The sequence below is a fragment of the Rousettus aegyptiacus genome, unplaced genomic scaffold, assembly GCF_014176215.1.
Source record: "Rousettus aegyptiacus isolate mRouAeg1 unplaced genomic scaffold, mRouAeg1.p scaffold_m13_p_4, whole genome shotgun sequence".
In the NCBI taxonomy this organism is placed as follows: Eukaryota; Metazoa; Chordata; class Mammalia; order Chiroptera; family Pteropodidae; genus Rousettus; species Rousettus aegyptiacus.
In genome coordinates, this window is record NW_023416307.1 from 154400948 (window position 1) to 154420254 (window position 19307).

General features: G+C 35.4%; 1 protein-coding gene across 1 annotated transcript in view; it reads right to left on the reverse strand.

Annotated features, from left to right (window-relative positions):
- Window positions 1-19307, reverse strand: part of SMARCC1 (SWI/SNF related, matrix associated, actin dependent regulator of chromatin subfamily c member 1) — a 123671-nt gene that overhangs the window by 100197 nt on the left and 4167 nt on the right. The window contains exons 2-3 of the mRNA XM_016149805.2: window positions 16262-16381; window positions 2844-2929 (exon numbers count right to left, since the gene is read on the reverse strand). Of these exons, the coding sequence (XP_016005291.2) occupies window positions 2844-2929; window positions 16262-16381 (206 nt within the window). The remainder of the gene's footprint in view (window positions 1-2843; window positions 2930-16261; window positions 16382-19307) is intronic.

Sequence of the window (19307 nt, forward strand, 5' to 3'; positions counted from 1 at the left end):
GAGTTTATTCACTATTCATAGAGAAATTGCTTCCTCAATAAATGATTCAGATAATGGAGCTGAAGGGAATTATCTCTATTACAAATCTGAGGAATAGTTTGAAAGCAGTCATTAAATTAAAAGAGAGCTGGACTGATCTGCAAGTGAATATTAAAAGCTAAGTGAATCTGTTAATAATCAAGGATTTACTCTGCTTTCCAACTGTTGGTGAGTCAAGTTTCTCTTTAGAAAAACACACCAGATAATAAATAAAGAAAAATATGTCAGAACAAGTCTTTAACAAGGAATAACCTAAATAACAATAAGAATTTACATGTTAGAATGTTTATGTTCTAATTTTTTCAACATCAGAATGTTGCCATTTGATGAAGTATAGTGCTAGGGTGATTCTGGACACTGAGTATCCACCACTGCCCATTACAGGTGAACGACCACATGCCATCTGCCCCCAGACAGAGGAACGTAACACTGTCTGTGAAGAAAAGTAAGATAGGTTCTGTGACTTCAGGTGAAACCACATAAAAACGAAACCAATTTTACCATAAGCTAATTGATACAGACAACAGTTAAGTTCTTACAGCATCTCATCGTTATAAAAAAACTACGCTGAACAAAATGTTATTCGAGGACATGCTGTACTGGTGCAAGCAAGTAAAAACAACAAACCTTGAACCTGAATCAGACTAAGCCTCTGATTTAACAACCGCTTTACCAGAAATTTAGAAGACTATGTTAAATAATATACTGGGGACATATCAGCAAAATCCAAAACACAGACAATTCTACAAGCCAGTATGTGTTTATAAAAAATAACTTGTGAGGAAAAAAGGAAGAAGAGAGAATGAGAACTATGTATTTCTTTAAAGAAACTTAAGAGTCATCAACCAAATGCAATGTATGACTCTTGTTTGAATACTGACTGAAATAAAACAAAAACCATTCATGAGAGAATCAGGGAAACTTGAACGCTAAGTGGATATCTAACAATATTGAAAAATTATTGATCTTTTTTTAGTGATAATGGTACTATTATATTTTTTAAATCCTATTTTATAAAGTGAAATATTTAGATATAATTATATAAAGAAAAAAATGCATGATAGTAAATGGCACTTCATTACACTACTCTCCGCTTCTACACGTTATTTGCATTTCCTATAATAAACCAGAATGGTGTGCCAAACAATGACTTAATAACATGACAAACAAGCTTTCCTGAATTAGCATGTTATGTAAACAAAATAAGTACTTAAAATATATAAATATTTTTAAGCATTTAAATGAAGACTTCAGGTATAACCTTTATTGAGATTTTATCTGACTTATCTTACGACTACCAAGAGTACTGAAATAAGTTTTGCAATTTATAATACAGCAAGATGTTCACACCTGCCCACACTAGAAATGCGAATTGAAACTAAAATTCTAAAACCTTTTGAATCTATCCTAAATTGCCAAAGATGAAAAGGTAAGACAATACAAAATACAAATAACTACACTGTTGGTCAGTGAGAGGAGAAAGGTACTCTCCCATTACACTGTCCATAGGGCAATAAATTAGTACAATTTTGTTAGAAGATGACTTGGCAACTGTTTGTATTGTTTATTTGTATTATGATCTTGTTATTTCAACTAGAATATCTTAAATCCTTATGATCCCATCTGACAATTTCAGAGTGAAGCCAGCACTAGGCAGGCCTCACAGGAAAACTCAAGAAAAGGAAAAAAAAATTTAAGAGATATTCGAGCTCTAAGCTACCACAGCCCTAGCAAGGAAGACAGAACAAATGAAACGTTTTCTTTCTGACTTTTAAAACCTTTGGCCATTCAGACTGTAAATATGAGCTCTCGACTGCAGGCTAATTAATTACTTATGAGTCTTCTGCCTTGCTTTCCTCTGGAGACCAGCTGGGCAATATCTTGCAGCAAAGTTTCAATCTAAGGTGATACTACTGTCTGTCTAAAGGTCCTCTGTTTGCTTATAAACTTGTCCTGATTACTAATAAGCATACTTATTTGCATTTCCCAGCCATAAAGTATTGAATTAGCTTAACTTTTATATTAAAATACACAACACATTGAGTATTTTCTGTAAAGAATGCTAAGATTATAAACTGCAGAAACACAACTAAAAGGACCGAATGCCCGCAAGTCACGACACTCCAGCACCCCCCAACCTTTTCCCGGTGAAGAGACTACGCCGCCACCCTTGAACTCAGAACCGTCATCATTAAACCATCACTCGTCCTAGCAGCTCAACTCCTCCCACTGAGATGAAAGCTCTAGAGTTCAAGAAAGAAAAAAGAGCAGAGAGAGAAGAAAAAGTGGGGAAGAGAGCAAAAAGAAGGGGAAGGGGAGGGAGGGAAACTGTAGGAACGCGAGCAGGAACTCTCGCCCTGGAACCCGCACTGCCCACTGCCCTAGTGACAATCCAGACTCCTCTGAACGCCTCCCTTTATCTGTGTCCTGAGGAGAGCCAACCAGATGTCTGCTCTTTGGAAGGCCTGACTCACTAAACCACTTAAAACTGCTATCTTCCAGCACATTACGAGTTTATAATACACACATATATTTCACAGTGGGCTTACTTTCTTAATAATGCACACCCATTTATTATCTATATACAGCCATATGAGAAATAACTCGCCTAATAAATGCAATAGTTGCTTCATATTTTTCTTGGACGTAGGCACAAAGTAAATTAAGATTCTAGATAAAAGACAACCTATTTTGCATGTTAATTATAATGTGCTTATAGAATTATCTAACACCATACAAAGAGAGAACAGGATTTAACATTAAATAATTTAAAATCACGTCAAAATATAAATACAAAAACTTACCAGCCCTGTTCATTTCTATACTTGTAAGCAGCTCCAAGAATGTGACACAAGGTGCCTCCAGCTTTGAAATCCATGAAACATTTTGCCTAAAAATGATACAAGTTACACATAAGAAAAATAAAAGTTCTGACAAAATTGCTTATGTCTGAATTCTAAGTTTTATAAGCTCAAAGATATAAATAACTCAAATACTTTCTGGAACACTGAGGTATAAAATATTTTTTCCAAAAATGGATCCAAAGTATATTTCTTCTTAAATTCAATTAACATATTAGTCTACAAGTAAGCAATCTGCAAAAAACTAGATTTACAAAAGACAAATCCAACTGTTTTTCAAGTATACACTTTTGACAAATTCAGAGTAAAGCCAGCAAATATTGATAACTACAAACTCTACTGGTAAATTTAAATTTTTATTTTTAAAATGTTACAATTCCAGTAATGGACAATTTCCAACAATATGATTTTCCTGTAGAATAAGATATATTATTATTCATTAAATTTATTTTCCAATTTAGTTTCCTGACTTTATATCAATAACATAACTGAACTCTTGTCATAGAACTCTTGTCAATACCATGGAACACGGCTATTACTATACTTAACTATATGTAAGCCTACAGCTAAAATCTGTACAATTTAAGACATGTGCACTTTATAAAAGTATAGCTCAAAAAAACCAAATGCTGAATGATTTCCACATTATGGAAGTAAAAACTTAATATGAATTGATCATCAAATAGGCTAATGAGATGAAGTATTAGAATTATGCACTTTTTAAAATTATTAGGCCAGATTACTATAATGAAAAAAAATACACGATATCAAATATTAAGAAGAGAGACAGAAAACAGATAATGGTTGCTAGGGGCTGGAAGGAGGGAGGAATGGGGAGCTATTTAATGGGGACGGAGGTACGGTCTGGGAAAAAGAAAAGGTTCTGGAGACGGACTGGTGATGTTTGTACAACAATGTGAATGTACTTAATACCACTGAACTACACACTTAAAATGATAAAAATGGTAAATTTGTTATGTGTATTTTCCCACAAAATTTTTATTTAATACAATTTTTTAAAATAAAAATAATTAAGAAGCATCACTAAGATAAGTGTTTCCAAATTAAGCTGACAAGTAAGCCCTCTCCATCAACCTGGTTACCCTTTGACTTTTTTAAATACGTAGGTCCCTAACTTTTTGCCCAACACTACTCCTAGTACACCCCAAAAGTGGCATTACATATTCCTACACAAACATATGTGAATGCAGTTCTTATCACTGACAACTTGTTACTTGTCTGAGAAAATGCACAAGTCATTACAATTTGGAGTGTCCGTATCTTACATTAGAATAATGTGCTCCCTAGGATAGAATGAGACAGTTCTCCTACTAAGCCTTCCCTGAACCCCTAGAGAGTGGACTAAAACGTTCCCTCAAACCACACGTGTACGGCCACTATGGCACGCATGCGCACCGCTCACGGCACGGCACTGAAACGACTGTTTTACAGATTTATCAGTAATACGAACTCCGTGAGGACAGGCGCGGTGTCTTATTTAAATCTTTAACACCAACATTCAACAGAGCGCCTGACAAGGTACCAATCTAAAATTTTCTCAACAGTTCAGCTGTACTAAAATCATATAAAAAATCAGATCCATGCTACTGAGAAATACATATTGAACACATCAGAACAATAAAACATCTGTATATACAGTTTACAGTTAAGGTTAATTTTTTGACAAAGTAAATTTGAGCAATTAAATCATTATCAGATACACGCTTAAGATCGACAAAGCAACTTCTATCACCACTACAGGGACAATTAATGAATGAAGAAACAAAAAACTGATGCCTTCAATTTTCCAATGGTGAGATCTGAAAAAAGGGAAAGACGCAAATTCAGGAACCCGTCATGGGCACTAGTTTCAGTAATAAAGTGCAACGAGAAAAACTTCCTTAAAGATGTGGCAGAGAAAAAACAAAGAGGGACACTCATCACACATCAAGGATTCTCAGAGCTTGCATGAAAACGGATTTCGGATTCTGGTCATGACAAGCTAGCTGTCTCAGAATCGCCCAGATAAAAAAGCAGCCCAGAATCAGGGCCTGGAGAGCGGAGGCAGACAAGAGGCTTCTGAGGGACCCCGCTGAGCCCTGACTGTATCTCCTCACTCAACCCTTACCCAGACCACCCCCACCCTGAAGGGGCCTTGCTCTGACACTGGATGTCGTTCAAGTAAAAAAGCTCATGTTCTCAAACATTTTCTAAAGCAGAAGCACAGATTGTGAAGGATGAATTCCTCTCAATTAGTACTGAAAAACCTGAAGAATAAAAGGTCAATAGGGCACCCAAATTTGAGCTTTCCGGAGCCGGGGAGATCCTGCCCTATGTGTGTCTCGGCAGCTGCACACCCCATGTAGAGACTGTGGAGGTCAGGCTGGCGCTCACAGCCGCATGACCACACCGCTTCTGATAAGCTGTTCTATCTCTGGCAACTAATTGAGAACTCAATCTAATCGTGTTCTGGATGTTTATAAGTGGTCTCATCCTACCTATTTATAGCCCATCTAAAATTTGGCTGATCAGATGAACCCTAGAGAAATCTATGTGCATTACTTAAAAGTGCTTTATATCTGTGCCAAAATACCCTTATTTCTTTACTTCTTTGACTTACTAATGACGAAATAGTGCTAACAACTGGTAAAAAGGAGGATGGAGGATGTTTGTGAGGGCAGAAAACACACATTGATAATGCCCTGTTTCAGTCTATTCATCAAGAAATGATGGTGCCAGAAAATGGATGTGAGAAGTGAATAAAGGAGCAAAAACTGAGTATGTCAAAGAAACCAAGAGAGTTCCCAGGAATTGGCAAAGTCATCTTCACACCCCGAAAACAATTATGGGGGGAAAATACATCACTGACTTCAGAACCCCTTTACTTCCCAAAGCATGATGACAGACAAACAATTCATAAGTCTCTCTGTGTATTTTAACTGCTTTGGAGTTAAAATTGTGCTTTCTCAATTTTAGTTCCCAATTTTATTAATAAGAGAAATTATAAGTTGACCATTAAACAACATAAGTAATAAGGGGTGCCGACCCCACAGAGTTGAAAATCTGTGACCAAAGCCTTACCGATAACATAGAAAGTCGATTAACACATATTTTGTATGTTATATGTATTACATACTGCATTCTTACAATAAAACCAAAGAAAATGTTAAGAAAATCATAAGGAAGACACATCTACAGTATTTACTGGAAAAAATCTGCATGTAAGTGGGCCCATGCAGTTCCAACCCATGCTGCTCAAGAGCCCGCTGTAGTCTGGCAGTCAGCAGCACTCTGACCCTGGGGAACTAACTGCTGCTGTAGCTTCCTGTTCTCGGGGAGAACGAAAACGAGTGAGCTTGCTACCACTTACCTGCGAACACACCACGGGGCACTTTACACACGTTACCTCGCTCGCCCCTCACAGTGGTCCTCTAAGCTGGCTCCCCCCATTCCACAGATGAAAAGTTGTTTCCAACTCCAGCAATAGGGCAGATTAAGTAACCAGAACCCCCCACCACTACAAACATATGTTGAGTAAAACAGAACAGACATTATTTTAAATGTGTGGCTAAATTTCTAGAAAGAGGCAAATCCCCAGGTGTAAAAATCAAAGAAGAAAAAAAAAAATCAAACTAAAAGTCAAAATAGTAATCTTATAAGGTAAAATATAGGACTTTAGATTGATATGGGGGTGGAGAAAATGAGGACATTAAATAGGCAATAATGTCACCCTTGACAGTCTAAAGGCTAAGGTTTTATTGTCTATGCAAAGACAGAAAGTTAAGACCTTAGATGTAAGGAAGGGAGGACGTTAGAATCAAGATAATTACCCGCCACACACGTGTGAAGCCAGGGGTGTCAAGAGGTGACACCATGAGGAAAAGGATAAGCTAGAAAAAAAATCTGCCAAACAAAAATTAAAGAGGAAAACAAGCTTCCCTCCAGCAGAGTTTGGGTTTGAAACTGGCTCTAAGCGCTTAGTCTAGGAAACTCAAGCCAGATTAAAATAAGAACTGGTCCTCAATTTGGCAGGTCGTCTGAAGTGCCTCAAGAGCAAATTCTCAGCCCAGACCAACAGGGTCCCTAGATAAAGTTCCACTGAAGGAGAGTTCACAGGCCAAAATTCAAATGCACCAAACCTTACCCCCCACCCCCAGCAAAACTCAAGTGTTTTTAAGTCAACAAACGGTAAGATTAGAATCCTAAAATTTTCAAAAGATAGAAAAAAATATAATAGGGCTTGTAAAATCAGAATATATAAAATGATTAAAGACAATGAAAAGAAAGATTTGAAAAATGGATACACATTGTCAAGGTTATACACATTAGACAACTAGATACAGAAGAATAAAAGTTAAAAATTTCTTAGAAATTGTAAAAGATATAAATCTTCAGCTTCAAAAAACACATCAGTCCTGAGGAATACATTAAAACTACATAATAATCCACACCTATACATAGTACTAGTGCAACTGCATAACAGTGAAGACAAAATGATCATAAAAGCAACCAGAGGAAAAAAAAAAGTACCTAAAAACCCAATAACTGGAGTGATAGATTTCTCAACAGCAATAATCTTAGCAAGTCACGAAAAAATTAATTCGGAATACATTCCGAATGTAATAAAATTAGAAAATTATAAGAAATAACTAACCGTTCCTATTATCATTTGAAAAAATATTGCAAAGGTCAAATTAAAAATCAAAATAGAAATAAGAAAACATTTTAGGGTTACAGGATAATGAAAACATTACACATCAAAATGTATAACCACAGCAGTAAATGAACATGTTTAAAAAAACAAACAAACAAACAGGAATCCTGACCCCTACTTCACGTAACACACAAGATCAATTCCAGTTGGATTACAGTTACAAAAGTGAAAGGTAAAACAATAAAAGCTTCTAAAGGAAAACAGAACACATTTATGACCTTTGAGTAAGCAAAGGTTTCTTTAAAAGGGCACAAAAAAGCACTAGCCATAAAGATTTTATATAAAGTGCTCTAGATCAGAAATTGGCAAACTATGGCTCATAGGCCAAATCCCTTCTGCTTATGTCTTTGCAAATAAAGGTTTATTGGAACAAAGTCATGCTCATTATTCCTTTAAGTATTACCTGCTGCTATTTTCACACAATAGCAAAGATGAGAAGTGCAGCAGAGACCATATATTTACTATTTGGCCTTTTACAGATAATACAGATAAAAATACTTACCAAGTAGCCTTTTACAGAAAAACTTTACTGATTCTTGTTCTATGTTTTAGAACCTCTGTTTATAAAAAGACATTACCATGAGAGGAAAAAGATAAGCTACCAAGAAGATATTTGCATTAAGTATTTCAGATGAAGGACCCATATCCACAATACATAAGAAAAACTCTTATTAAACAAAAGAGAAAGACAGATGACTAGATTTAAAATATAGGCAAAAGATCTGAATAGGCACTTTGCTAAAGAAAATAACAGTCAATAAATATGAAAAGGTACTCAACTTCATTTGTCATCAGCAACTAAAAAAGTGTCACCACAAATCCACCTAGAAACTAAAATAAAGATGACAGAAAATTTCCAAGCATGGGTAAGAAAGTAGGGAATCAGAACTCCTGTACACTACTTGTGGGAGTGTAAGTTGTTATAATCTCTCTCAAAAACTGGCAGTATCACCTGCAGCACAATGACCCAGCAACTACAGAGTGTGCTAAAATGAAATGAGCTTTCAAGCAATGAAAACACATGGAGGAACTTAAATGCGTATTACTAAGCCAAAGTAGCCAACCTGAAAAAACTACATCTATATATTCCAATTATATGACTCTCTAGAATAGGCAAAACTATAGACATTAAAAGGATTGTGGCTCTGAGTTATGAAGAAGGGATGTACACGCAGAGCACAGAGGACTTTAGAGCAGTGAGATACTCCTGTGTGAGATACTATATTAATAGGTGGATACATGTCGTACATTTGTCAAAACCTGTAAAATGTACAACACCAAGAGCAAACTCTAATGTAAACTACGGGCTTTGGATGATAATGATGTGAGAACGTAAGTTTGTCAACTGTGACAAATGTACCACTCTGATAATGTGGAAGGCTGTGTATGCCCCATATGCGAGGGCAGGGAATATGTGGGAAATCTCTATCATCTGCTCAATTCTGCTGTGAACCTAAAACAGCTCTAAAAAAGAATAAGAGAATATCACAAACTTTACGTTAATTTTGACTTAAATGAAACTGACAAATTTTTCAAAAAATCCATATCACCAAAACAAGAAATATGACCTAATTCATATATGACCTAATTATGTCATAATAATATGACATAATTCTTATGTCTATTAAAGAAACTGAATTAAAACCTTTCCAAAAAGAAAACTCCAGGCCCAAATGATTTCACTAGTGAATTCTATTAAATAGTCAAGAAATGTCAATCTTAAGAAAATATTTATACCAGCAAATCAAACCCCATAATATATTTTTATAAGATAATATATCATGATCAAATAGGGTCTATCCTGGAATACCAGGCTGACTGAAAATCAATGAATGGACTTCACCATATTAAAAGAATAAAGGATCATCTCAATACGCAGAAAAAGCACATGACAAAATTCAACAGTCATTCAAAATACAGGCTCTCAGCAAACACGGAATAGTAGGGAATTCCACAATCTGAATGGCATATATATGAAAAACCTACATCCAACATCATACTTAATAGTGTAAAACTGAATATTTTTCCATTAAGAACAAGATTAAGGGTAAAATTCCTTCCTTAACCATTTCTAGCCAATATAGAGGCAGAGGTTCTACCCACCCAGTGTAATGAGAGAGAAAAAAAAAAAAAAAAAACAGCATAATGATCAGGGAAAAAAAGAAAGCGTACAGTTATAATAGTCAAAAATTTGGAATTAGCAAAAAGATAGACATTTAAATCAATAGGAGAAAACATAATCCAAATATAGACCCACATGCATCTGATCGACCAATTTCCAACAAACATGTCAAGGCAATTCTGAGGAGAAAGAACATCTTTTCAAAAAACGGTGAAGCTAAAATAACTGGAAATAATGTTGGAAAAAAGAGAACCTTGGCCCTTACCTCACACTATACATAAAAATTAACTGAAAATGTTAAAACTGAAATCTATAAAGCTTCTGGGAAAACATAGGAAGTAGTCTGTGATTTGGGTGTATGCAAAGCACAAAAAGCACAAATCATAAAAATCGATCAACTGAAATTCATTAAAATCCAAAACTTTTGTTCTTGGAAAGATACTGATAAGAAAACAAAAGGGCAAATCACAGACTGGGAGGACATATTTGCAACATATATCATAAAAATCTTTTATCCAGAAGACATTTAAAAAATGTTAATTTAACAACAATAACAAAAAAAATAACTGTGCAGAAAAGAATTAACACAGCAGGCCTGAGATTACTATCCTCAGTAAGGCCTGTGTGCCAGTTTGCCCTTGGCTGACATTTGGGAATTTGACTCTCAGACTGCTCCTAGTCTAAAGTTAACTGTTAGGAAGTGTGGTTCACTGTGTCTAGGCTATCTGCACAAACAATGTGGTTTATGATGAATTCCTGCTTTCCTTCCCGGAGTCCAGAATGTTAACATGCACTAGGTGAAAGGTATCCGCCCTCAATAAAAACCTTGGGTGTGTCTCTCTCGTGAACTTCCATGGGCACAAACAGTGCATATGTGCTGTCACATTTTCACTGCTGGGGGAAGAGTGACTCTGCGTGACCCCTCACGTGAGGGAGAGAACATAAGGAAGCCTGCAGCATGGAGTCCTGCAGACTACACCTGTCTTTTTCCCTTGTGATTTAACTATCTGTACTTACTACATTGCTGTAACAAATCTTAGTTGTGAGGACAACTGTATGCTGAGTTCCATGAGTCCTTCCAGCAAATCTCTGAATGTGAAGGTAGTCTTGGAGACAAGATAAAAAAATTATTTGAACAGGCAATTCCCCACGATACATACAAATAAATGGTCAATAAGTACATAAAAAGATGTTTAACACCATCAGTCATTATCAAATAGCAAATTAAAAGTACAATAGGATTCTATTACGAATCCAGCAGAACAGGTAAAATTATACAGACGAATCGTACCAAGTGTTGAAGAGAATGCAAAGGAACTGGAACTCTCAGACATTGTTGAATTGTAAGTAAAATGATATGATCACTTCGAAAACAGTTTGACCGTTTCTTAAAGAGTTAAATGTTACCAACCCTGTAACCCAAACATTCTGCTCCTAGGTATTTACTCAGGAGAAATGAAAACATGCCCACAAAAGACTTGTACACTAACACTGATAGCAGCTTTACTATAAAACTGTAAACACCCAAATTCCCATTAAACTGTGAAAAAGAATTATGGTTTATCCATACAATGGAATACTAAGCAACAATAAAAAGGAACAAACTATTGATCCATGGAACAACACAGACGATATGTATCTCAGAATCTGTATGCTGAGTGACAGAAGCACGGCAAAACACATAAATACACATACATACTGTGTGATTCCATTTATATAAATTTCTTGAAAAAGTACATTAATCTGTAGTGTCAATGGATGCCAGGGGACAGCGGTGGAAGGGAGGTGGATTACAAGGAAACTTTTAGGGGTGATGGAAATGTCCATTACCTTGAACTCAGTAAAACTAGAGGAGAAAACATAGAAAAAGAGAGAACTTTTAAAAAGAAAAAGTAAAAGAAAAAAAATTAAGAATAAACAAACATCATCCAAATAAACCAGAAATACAATGCCAGTGACCTAGGTTTCTACTTGTGAATCCATATAGGACTACAGGCCTGCCACTGACATTGGTCAGTTTGCTGGAGGCCCGGACGACACCTCTGCCTGGGTTACAGGTCCAGGCTTCCAACACAAGGGCCCCTACTCTGCAGTCAACTGAACTCTAACTGATCCTGCTACATCATCTAGGCTCACTGCCCTTGCAGGTGAATTACAAGGGCCATAAGCAAACCGGCTAGATTTTTCAGAGACGTTATCTTTTTTCCTACCGTAATTTGTTTTACCTGCAGGTATATGGCTGAACAGTTCAGCTGGGCTCTCGTTTTGGCTCAATTTGTTTTTTCATGTTGTAAATACCTCCTCCATGGCTCACAACAGAAAATAAAACATGATTCCACTCATATAAAATTCAAAGAAAAGAAAAACTACATTATTTTGTTCACATACATTGTGATACATATAAAGAAAAGCCAAGAAAATATTACAGCTGGAATTCATAGACAAACCAAAGGTTCTTGATGCCTACTTTCATGGCATTTTGTGGAGAATCTTTTATATATATTTGTAACAGCTGAAAAATAAACCAGATTATAAATCCCCCTTTTTAATGCTTAAACTGTCCAAATTGTACACAATAAGTTAAACTTAAATTGCATTCTATTAACCAGTATGAGAGTATTTCTGTAAGTACAGTTATGTCAAAAGTTTTAAAATGCCAAAAAAATAAAAAATAAAAAATAAAAACCACTGGAAGAAGAAAGGGTTTCTGATTGGGGAAGGCATACAAGTTTCTAGATTGTTGCTACTGTTCTGTTTCTGACTTGGGCTGTGGTTAACTGGGTGTTCTCTCTGTAATTATTTATGTCAACATTTTTTTACTCATTTTCTGTATGTTTTATTTTACAGCAAATTTTTAAAAAGTAAAACCAAATCATCACTCCACAAAGTCGATATCCCACACCATTTCACTCAAGTGGCTGCTTGTATAAACTTTCATCAGAATTCTAAGCTACACACTTAAAGGGCCAACTGCCAATGCATATACATTATGTTCTTCTTTCTAGCTCCAAGTTCCCAAAGATAGTCTCTCCACTCTGAAATTTATAGAATGGCAGAGTGTAAATCAGGTCATAGCTGCAAATTAAATGAATAGTTTTTCAGGTGTAATGACAAGTTGAAAATTTTGAACATTTCATGAATATATTTAAAATCTCAGCTACATTAGACTCTGACTTGACTTCTAATAGTCTCCTAGGTCTTAGAGTTTTGTTGTTTTTAAACACAGATGCTTAGGATCTTTCTAAAAAGGCAGAATACAAAACTGGCTTTATGCTATCATTACAATTATATTTATGCTACGTATGCATATGTACTAAGCCTTGAAGAGATTATGGAAGAGAGAATTTTTACTTGCGATGGAGATATAAATATTTTTTTCCTTCTGTTTCAAGTCATACTATGTTTGTCTATGTATTAGATTTTTTAGCCTTATGCAATACTTTTTTAGTAAATCACTGTAACATCCCGGTTATATTAGACAGCACAAACCCTACGCTGAGCCAGTTGTTAAAATCCAGTATGATTTAGGAAGTTAGTCATACAGTTCCACTATGATTAAAAAGTGAATCGGGCCAAACAGTGATCTCTTATACCAGTACTATTTATTTAAGGGAAAAAACAGCTTCCATGTTTCGCTAAAATGTTCTTGGCTTTGCTGTCACTCAACCACTTTTCTTTCACACTATTGTACATTCCACCAATCCTTTCGTTGGGGAAAATGCGAACCACTATTCTGAGAGGAAGAGAAGTACGTCTGGTCCTACTGGCACTAAGCCAGGAATTATTTTAAATTATGGTTTATGCCTAAAAATATTCCTCCCTAATCTTTAAAATCTGGAAAAAAATAATGGTTTACTTCCCAGGAGTTAAATATCTCATGAATTAAACTATTTTTTTAAGATACTCATATGATCTTAATTAGGAATATTAATATAATGTGAATCACATTATAATAAAATACTTTATGTAATGTTATGTGTTAATTTTATTCTAAATGATGTTATACTTGGTAAATGAAATCTATTTGTACTATATTACAATTGTGTTTAAATGATGAAAACTTCAGTTTAAAAAGGAAATGAACACTCAAGTGTAGAGGTGAAGAAACATGAAGCTTTCAAATGATTCAGGAAACACACACACACACACAGAGAAAAAGGGAATGATAAAGCAAATGTGATAAAATGTTAACGACTGGGGATTCTGAATAAAGAGAAAATGAAAGTTCTAGATTGTTGCTAATGTTACCATTAGTAACATTAGTAACAAATGTTACCCCCCAAAACCTTCAATTAGTCACACGGTTCAAAAAAAATGAAATATACTGATTATCCAGCTGAGTAATTCCCATTAGTAAAAGAGAGCATGTACTTCCAATATCTAACATTTACAAATTATACATGTGTCGTTTACTACAATGCTAACATATTCACACATGTAACATAAATCACACATTAAAATGCAGATATTTTTAAAGGATAAACAAGAAAATAAATTAAAATACAAGGAATGAGCTTGCTCTACAATTCTGAATTCATCCAGTGCCCAGTAATTCCCAAATCTCTTCCTCTTATTCAACCTTCTCTCTGGAACTCCAGGTTTCATTTCCTACTACCTGTGAGATTTCCAAACCTGAAGTGCCTACGTGAGAGCCAAGCTCAGAAACCTGCTTTCACTCTGGCTTCCGCTTTAGTGCCAAAGGTATCTCACTGCTCAGCGCAGTCATCCTTGTTAATTCTTTCTTACTCCAGCCCCACAACCCCTCCCCCCTGAGACCCCACAAAGTTCTACCCACTTAAACTCAATTCCTTTCTGTCCTGAGTCCATCACTTCCTCCATGGGCTGAGATTGCAGCTCACTTGGATTGTGAGCAGCTAACTAACTAGGTTTCAAAGCCTCCAATCTCAACAGCTTTCAATCCATTCTTCACACTGAAGCCCGCAGGGATTAGTCTAAAACCCAAATCGGCTAAGCCCCTTCCATTCTCTCCTTTGTAGTTCCCTATCACTTTCAAGATGAAAAGTCAAACTTCTAACATAGTCAACTTGTCCCATTATAATTGATTTTGGCCCATCTCTCTGCCCACTGTCCTCGGTTCTAGCCTTGTTAGACGATCTGCAACTACACCGAAGAACCAAAATTTCTCAGGCCTTTATGCTTTTACATGTTGCTGCCAATGCCTGCAAATTCCATCCTCCAGCATTTCCCTGAAAAACTCACTCAACTTCCAGGACTCAGCTCAAACTTCCTTTCCCCTGGAAAACATTTTTGACATCAGGAAAGTCAAAGGCTCCATTGGTACATACAGCTCACTGGAGCGTGAGCTCCCTGAAGACAAGCAATACAATTCTCAAAACTTTGTACATAACCAAATACTTAACATTAGCTGAGCTCGAATCAGTGACAAAAGAAGCATTTTTTAATAAATGTTGCCGGGATAACCAGATAATCATATAGAAAAATAAGCGAGGTCCACTGCTCACACCAAATACCAAAATAAATTCTAAATGAATGAGAGAGTTAAATGTAAAAAAATGAAATCATATAAATGCTCGAAGAACATATGGCTGAACTCCTTTATCACCTAACATAATTTAAAAAAAAATCACTATCTGACTAAATGAATATCTGGATGACAGAAATAACAGAGGCGAAGTAAACATATTTACTACAACATCAGTAAAACAATACTATTTCTTATTCTCAATTATATCTGAGAGATCAGTGAATGGTGAAAACAAAAGGTTTAGAAACAAAATGGGAATACCCAAAGCAAAAGCTTTTGAGATTTTATAAAAAAAGGTCTACTGATAATAAATTCAGTTGCAACAAGCAGCAAAATGGAAACTGCAAAAAACCCAAATCGGAGAACTAGAAGACAAAAACTACGAGAGAGGATACGACAGGAAGTTCCTGGAACTTTATTACTTGTACAGAGTTCGAAAATATAAATAAAGGTATACAGGACAACAGAGAAGACTAAAAAATTGAATGTTCCCTAAGCTAAAGAAACATAATCGACTCTTCAGATCATGACTTATATCACAAGTAGATCTATTTCTGAGTTTCAAAGATTAACAGTTTCAAAAATCAGTATAAAAAAGGTGGTTAACCAACAAGTATCAGATTTTTTTCTACAAAATTAAATGTTAAGAACAAAACATTTCCTTCAAAAAGAAATATAAAGCATAACCCAATATTTCTATACCAACTCAACCACCAGTCAAAATATTAATTGCAAGAGAAGGGTATAATATTCTCACACAGACTTAGAAGACCCTCACCTATAAAACATAAAACATTCCACAAAATGGTATTCTAGACACAAGAACTGAATTAGAAGAATGGAGAAGACTCGGTGTAGCAGAAACTGTAAGGAAACCACAACGTAGTAAAATGTTCAAAGTTACGTCTACATAATAATTGTCATGATGTTTAAATGCAAACATTAAATGACTCCTGAAAAAGAAGCCTCCTACAGTTAAAAAGCAGTAATAGTCTCCAGCTAAAAGCTGATGTACTTACAGGGAGTTTGGTGAAGGCCGGGTTGGTGACGTGCTTCCCAAAGGCATCTTCCTGAAACTGGAGGAGCTGCACCACCAGCCCAGCCAGTGTTTTATTGGTAGGGGCATCTGCATGAACATACTGCAAGACAAAGACAGGGACTCAAAAACTGGGAAGATCATGCAGAAAAGAACGTTAGCTTATTTCCTTATATCTACTAAACACTGGCACAGTGCAGAGCTATAAACATCTGAGACATGCGCTCTGCTATAAAAGAGCTTACAAAAACAATACTGCAGGTGATACAGAGAGATAGACAACAGTCTCTTTAGTTAATAAATCTTAAAAACAAGAGATTCCATGCCCAAGAAACCGAACCCAAGCCATCTTTCCTGTACCTTGACCCAACATACATTGTGAAACCCTGGACCTCCAGTGGGATGAGACCAGTATTTTTTTATGCAGGATAAATGTACATAATATGTGGCCAGAGAGTAAACTGTATTGTTTAAAACAGATCCACAAATTCTTTGACATTCCTCTCATCAAGAGATGGGGTCTAAACCCTCTTCTATTGAGTCAAGACCATCCTTAGTGACTCACTTGTAACCAAGAGAAAGAATGATGCTACGTAACTTGAGAGAAAATCAAAAAAGGTCATGCAGGTTCCACATAGTTCTTTTGAGACACTTACCTTTCGAGCCCCAAACTACGATGAAGAAGTCCAACCACCCTGACACCACCATACTTTGAGGAAGCCTAGGCTACATGGAGAGGCCATGTGGAGATGCTATGGCTGCCAGCCCCAGCTGACGTCCCAGAAGACTGACAACCACCCAGCACACAAATAAAGAGTTCCAAATGATTCTGGCCCACAGCTGTCACAGCTCCCCCAATCATCAAATCTCCCCAGTCAAGGCTCCCTCTGACATCAATGAGCAGAGACAACTGTCCCCATTATGCCCTTCCAAATTCCTGACAAGCAGGAACTTTAAGCATAATAAAATGGTTGTTTGTGTCAAAAAAAATCATGTCTGTCACTTAAAATGGTTAAGATGGTAAACTTTTTGTTTTTATCACAATTAAAAAAAACTGTTTTAAAACAAATATATGTGAATAGTTATCCACACTGAGGTAGATAATGTCAAAAGGCCAAACCAGTGGTAGAAAGCAAGCCAGCTTCATAGAAGGGTAACATGACAGGGAAAGCGTAAATTAACGGAGTTAAAATTAAATGTAAAAGTTTGATATTAAATGTTTAACATCATTTTGAGAAACCAATATATTCAATACATTTTTTTTAAATGCTCCAATTTTGAGCAGGAAAAATTTTTCTTCCTGAAGCAAACTCTTTCCTAGTATCATCCAATATTTCAAGATTAATGTGGTATGCTTCTACTACAGTAAATAACTTTAAGTCATTCATATATGGCAAAAAAAAAGTCAGCTGCACAGTCTATTGTTACTATACATTAAGCTGAGTAACTCTCAGTCTGTGCTACTACCAAAGATAGAGCATGATACAAAAGGACAATTCTCAAAGCTCAGTATCCTCTCAAAATTTTATTTGTTCAGGTGCACTGGCTTTCCACTCTAAATGAAAGAGTGTGCAGTTAATTTTGCTGAAGTTTGGTATTTTGTTGGAATGTTTTATTTCACATGAAATCGTCTAGACCAAAGATTGTTAAAATTCAGCCTGCTGCCTGTTTCTCTGTGGCCCACAGCTAAGAATGGTTTTTGCACGTTTAAATGGCTGGGAAGAAATTTAAAATAATAATACTTCATGACATATGAATATTACATAAAATTCCAACTTCAGTAACCATAAAGTTTTATCAAAACACAGCACACTCATTTATTACCCAGTGTCTGTGGCTGTTTTCATGCAACGGCAGTTACAACTGAGACTGCATGACCTGTAAAGCCTAAAATATCTACTCTTTTACCTTTTATAGAAAAATACTGCCTATCCCTGTCTGGAGCACTCAGTATTATCTTTGTAAAGTTTCCTTTTATATTAAGGGTGTTCTATAAAAACACATTTCTAAATGGCCACAAAGTTAAAGTATGCCAGACATGAATTAAAAACTGACAAGTTTCACACAATTAAGCATAGAAGGTGTCAATTGTCAGTCTAAAATATGATTCTCAAATTTTAGCCCCACTCCCAGAGTTTCTAATTCAACGTCAGGCCTAAAAATTTGAATTTCTAACAAGTTCTCAGGTGACATCACTGAACTAAGAACCAAACTTTTAAAAACCACTGACCTTTTTTATTTTAAAAAATCCATTACTATGTATCTCAGTTAAAGATTACATTTTATAATAGTTAAAAATAGTTAAGCAATTTTTAAACGTTAAAAACTACTTATAATTCCCACAAAATCAAGTTTACTTTTGTAAAAGACTATATCCTTTCGAGTGAAAATTCAATGTTTTCCCAATTTACTAAGCATAATAAATCCTTACTAATATTCAGTTAGTAATACTTAGTATATAATAATCTTTAATAAAAAGAAACTCCGAGTTTATCCTACAGAGCTGGCAAAATAAGTTGTGCATATCCACCAGATAACTTTGTCACCTTTATTAAGTACAAGCTTCTCAAAGGGGTCATTAAAAAAAAAAAAAAACTACATTTTTGTTGCATATAGTAAAGCTACATGAAAATTAATAACCATAACTTTTTTCAGATACTTGTAGATAATGGAACAAGGCCAAATCCTAAAACTGAAAAAGAAACCATCTTGGAGGAAGGTTCCTCAATTGAAGTTAAATCAATCCTCCAGGCAAAAAGTCATTTTTTAATTAACTGTTATAAATACAGCTTTGTATATATTCTAAACTTCACCATAAATGTTTCCTTCGATGTATTCTGTCATTTAGAATGAGAAAGGTTTCATGTGGACAACCCTAGTTTCATAAGAAAGATGGCCAGCTTCAAAGCCCAATCAAAATTATTACCTTAGCTATTTTAAAATCTAATTTTTAAATTATAAAACATTTGACGCTGGTTAGATACTTTTTTCTTAATCACCTACAAAAATTATCAAACATGAAAATGTAT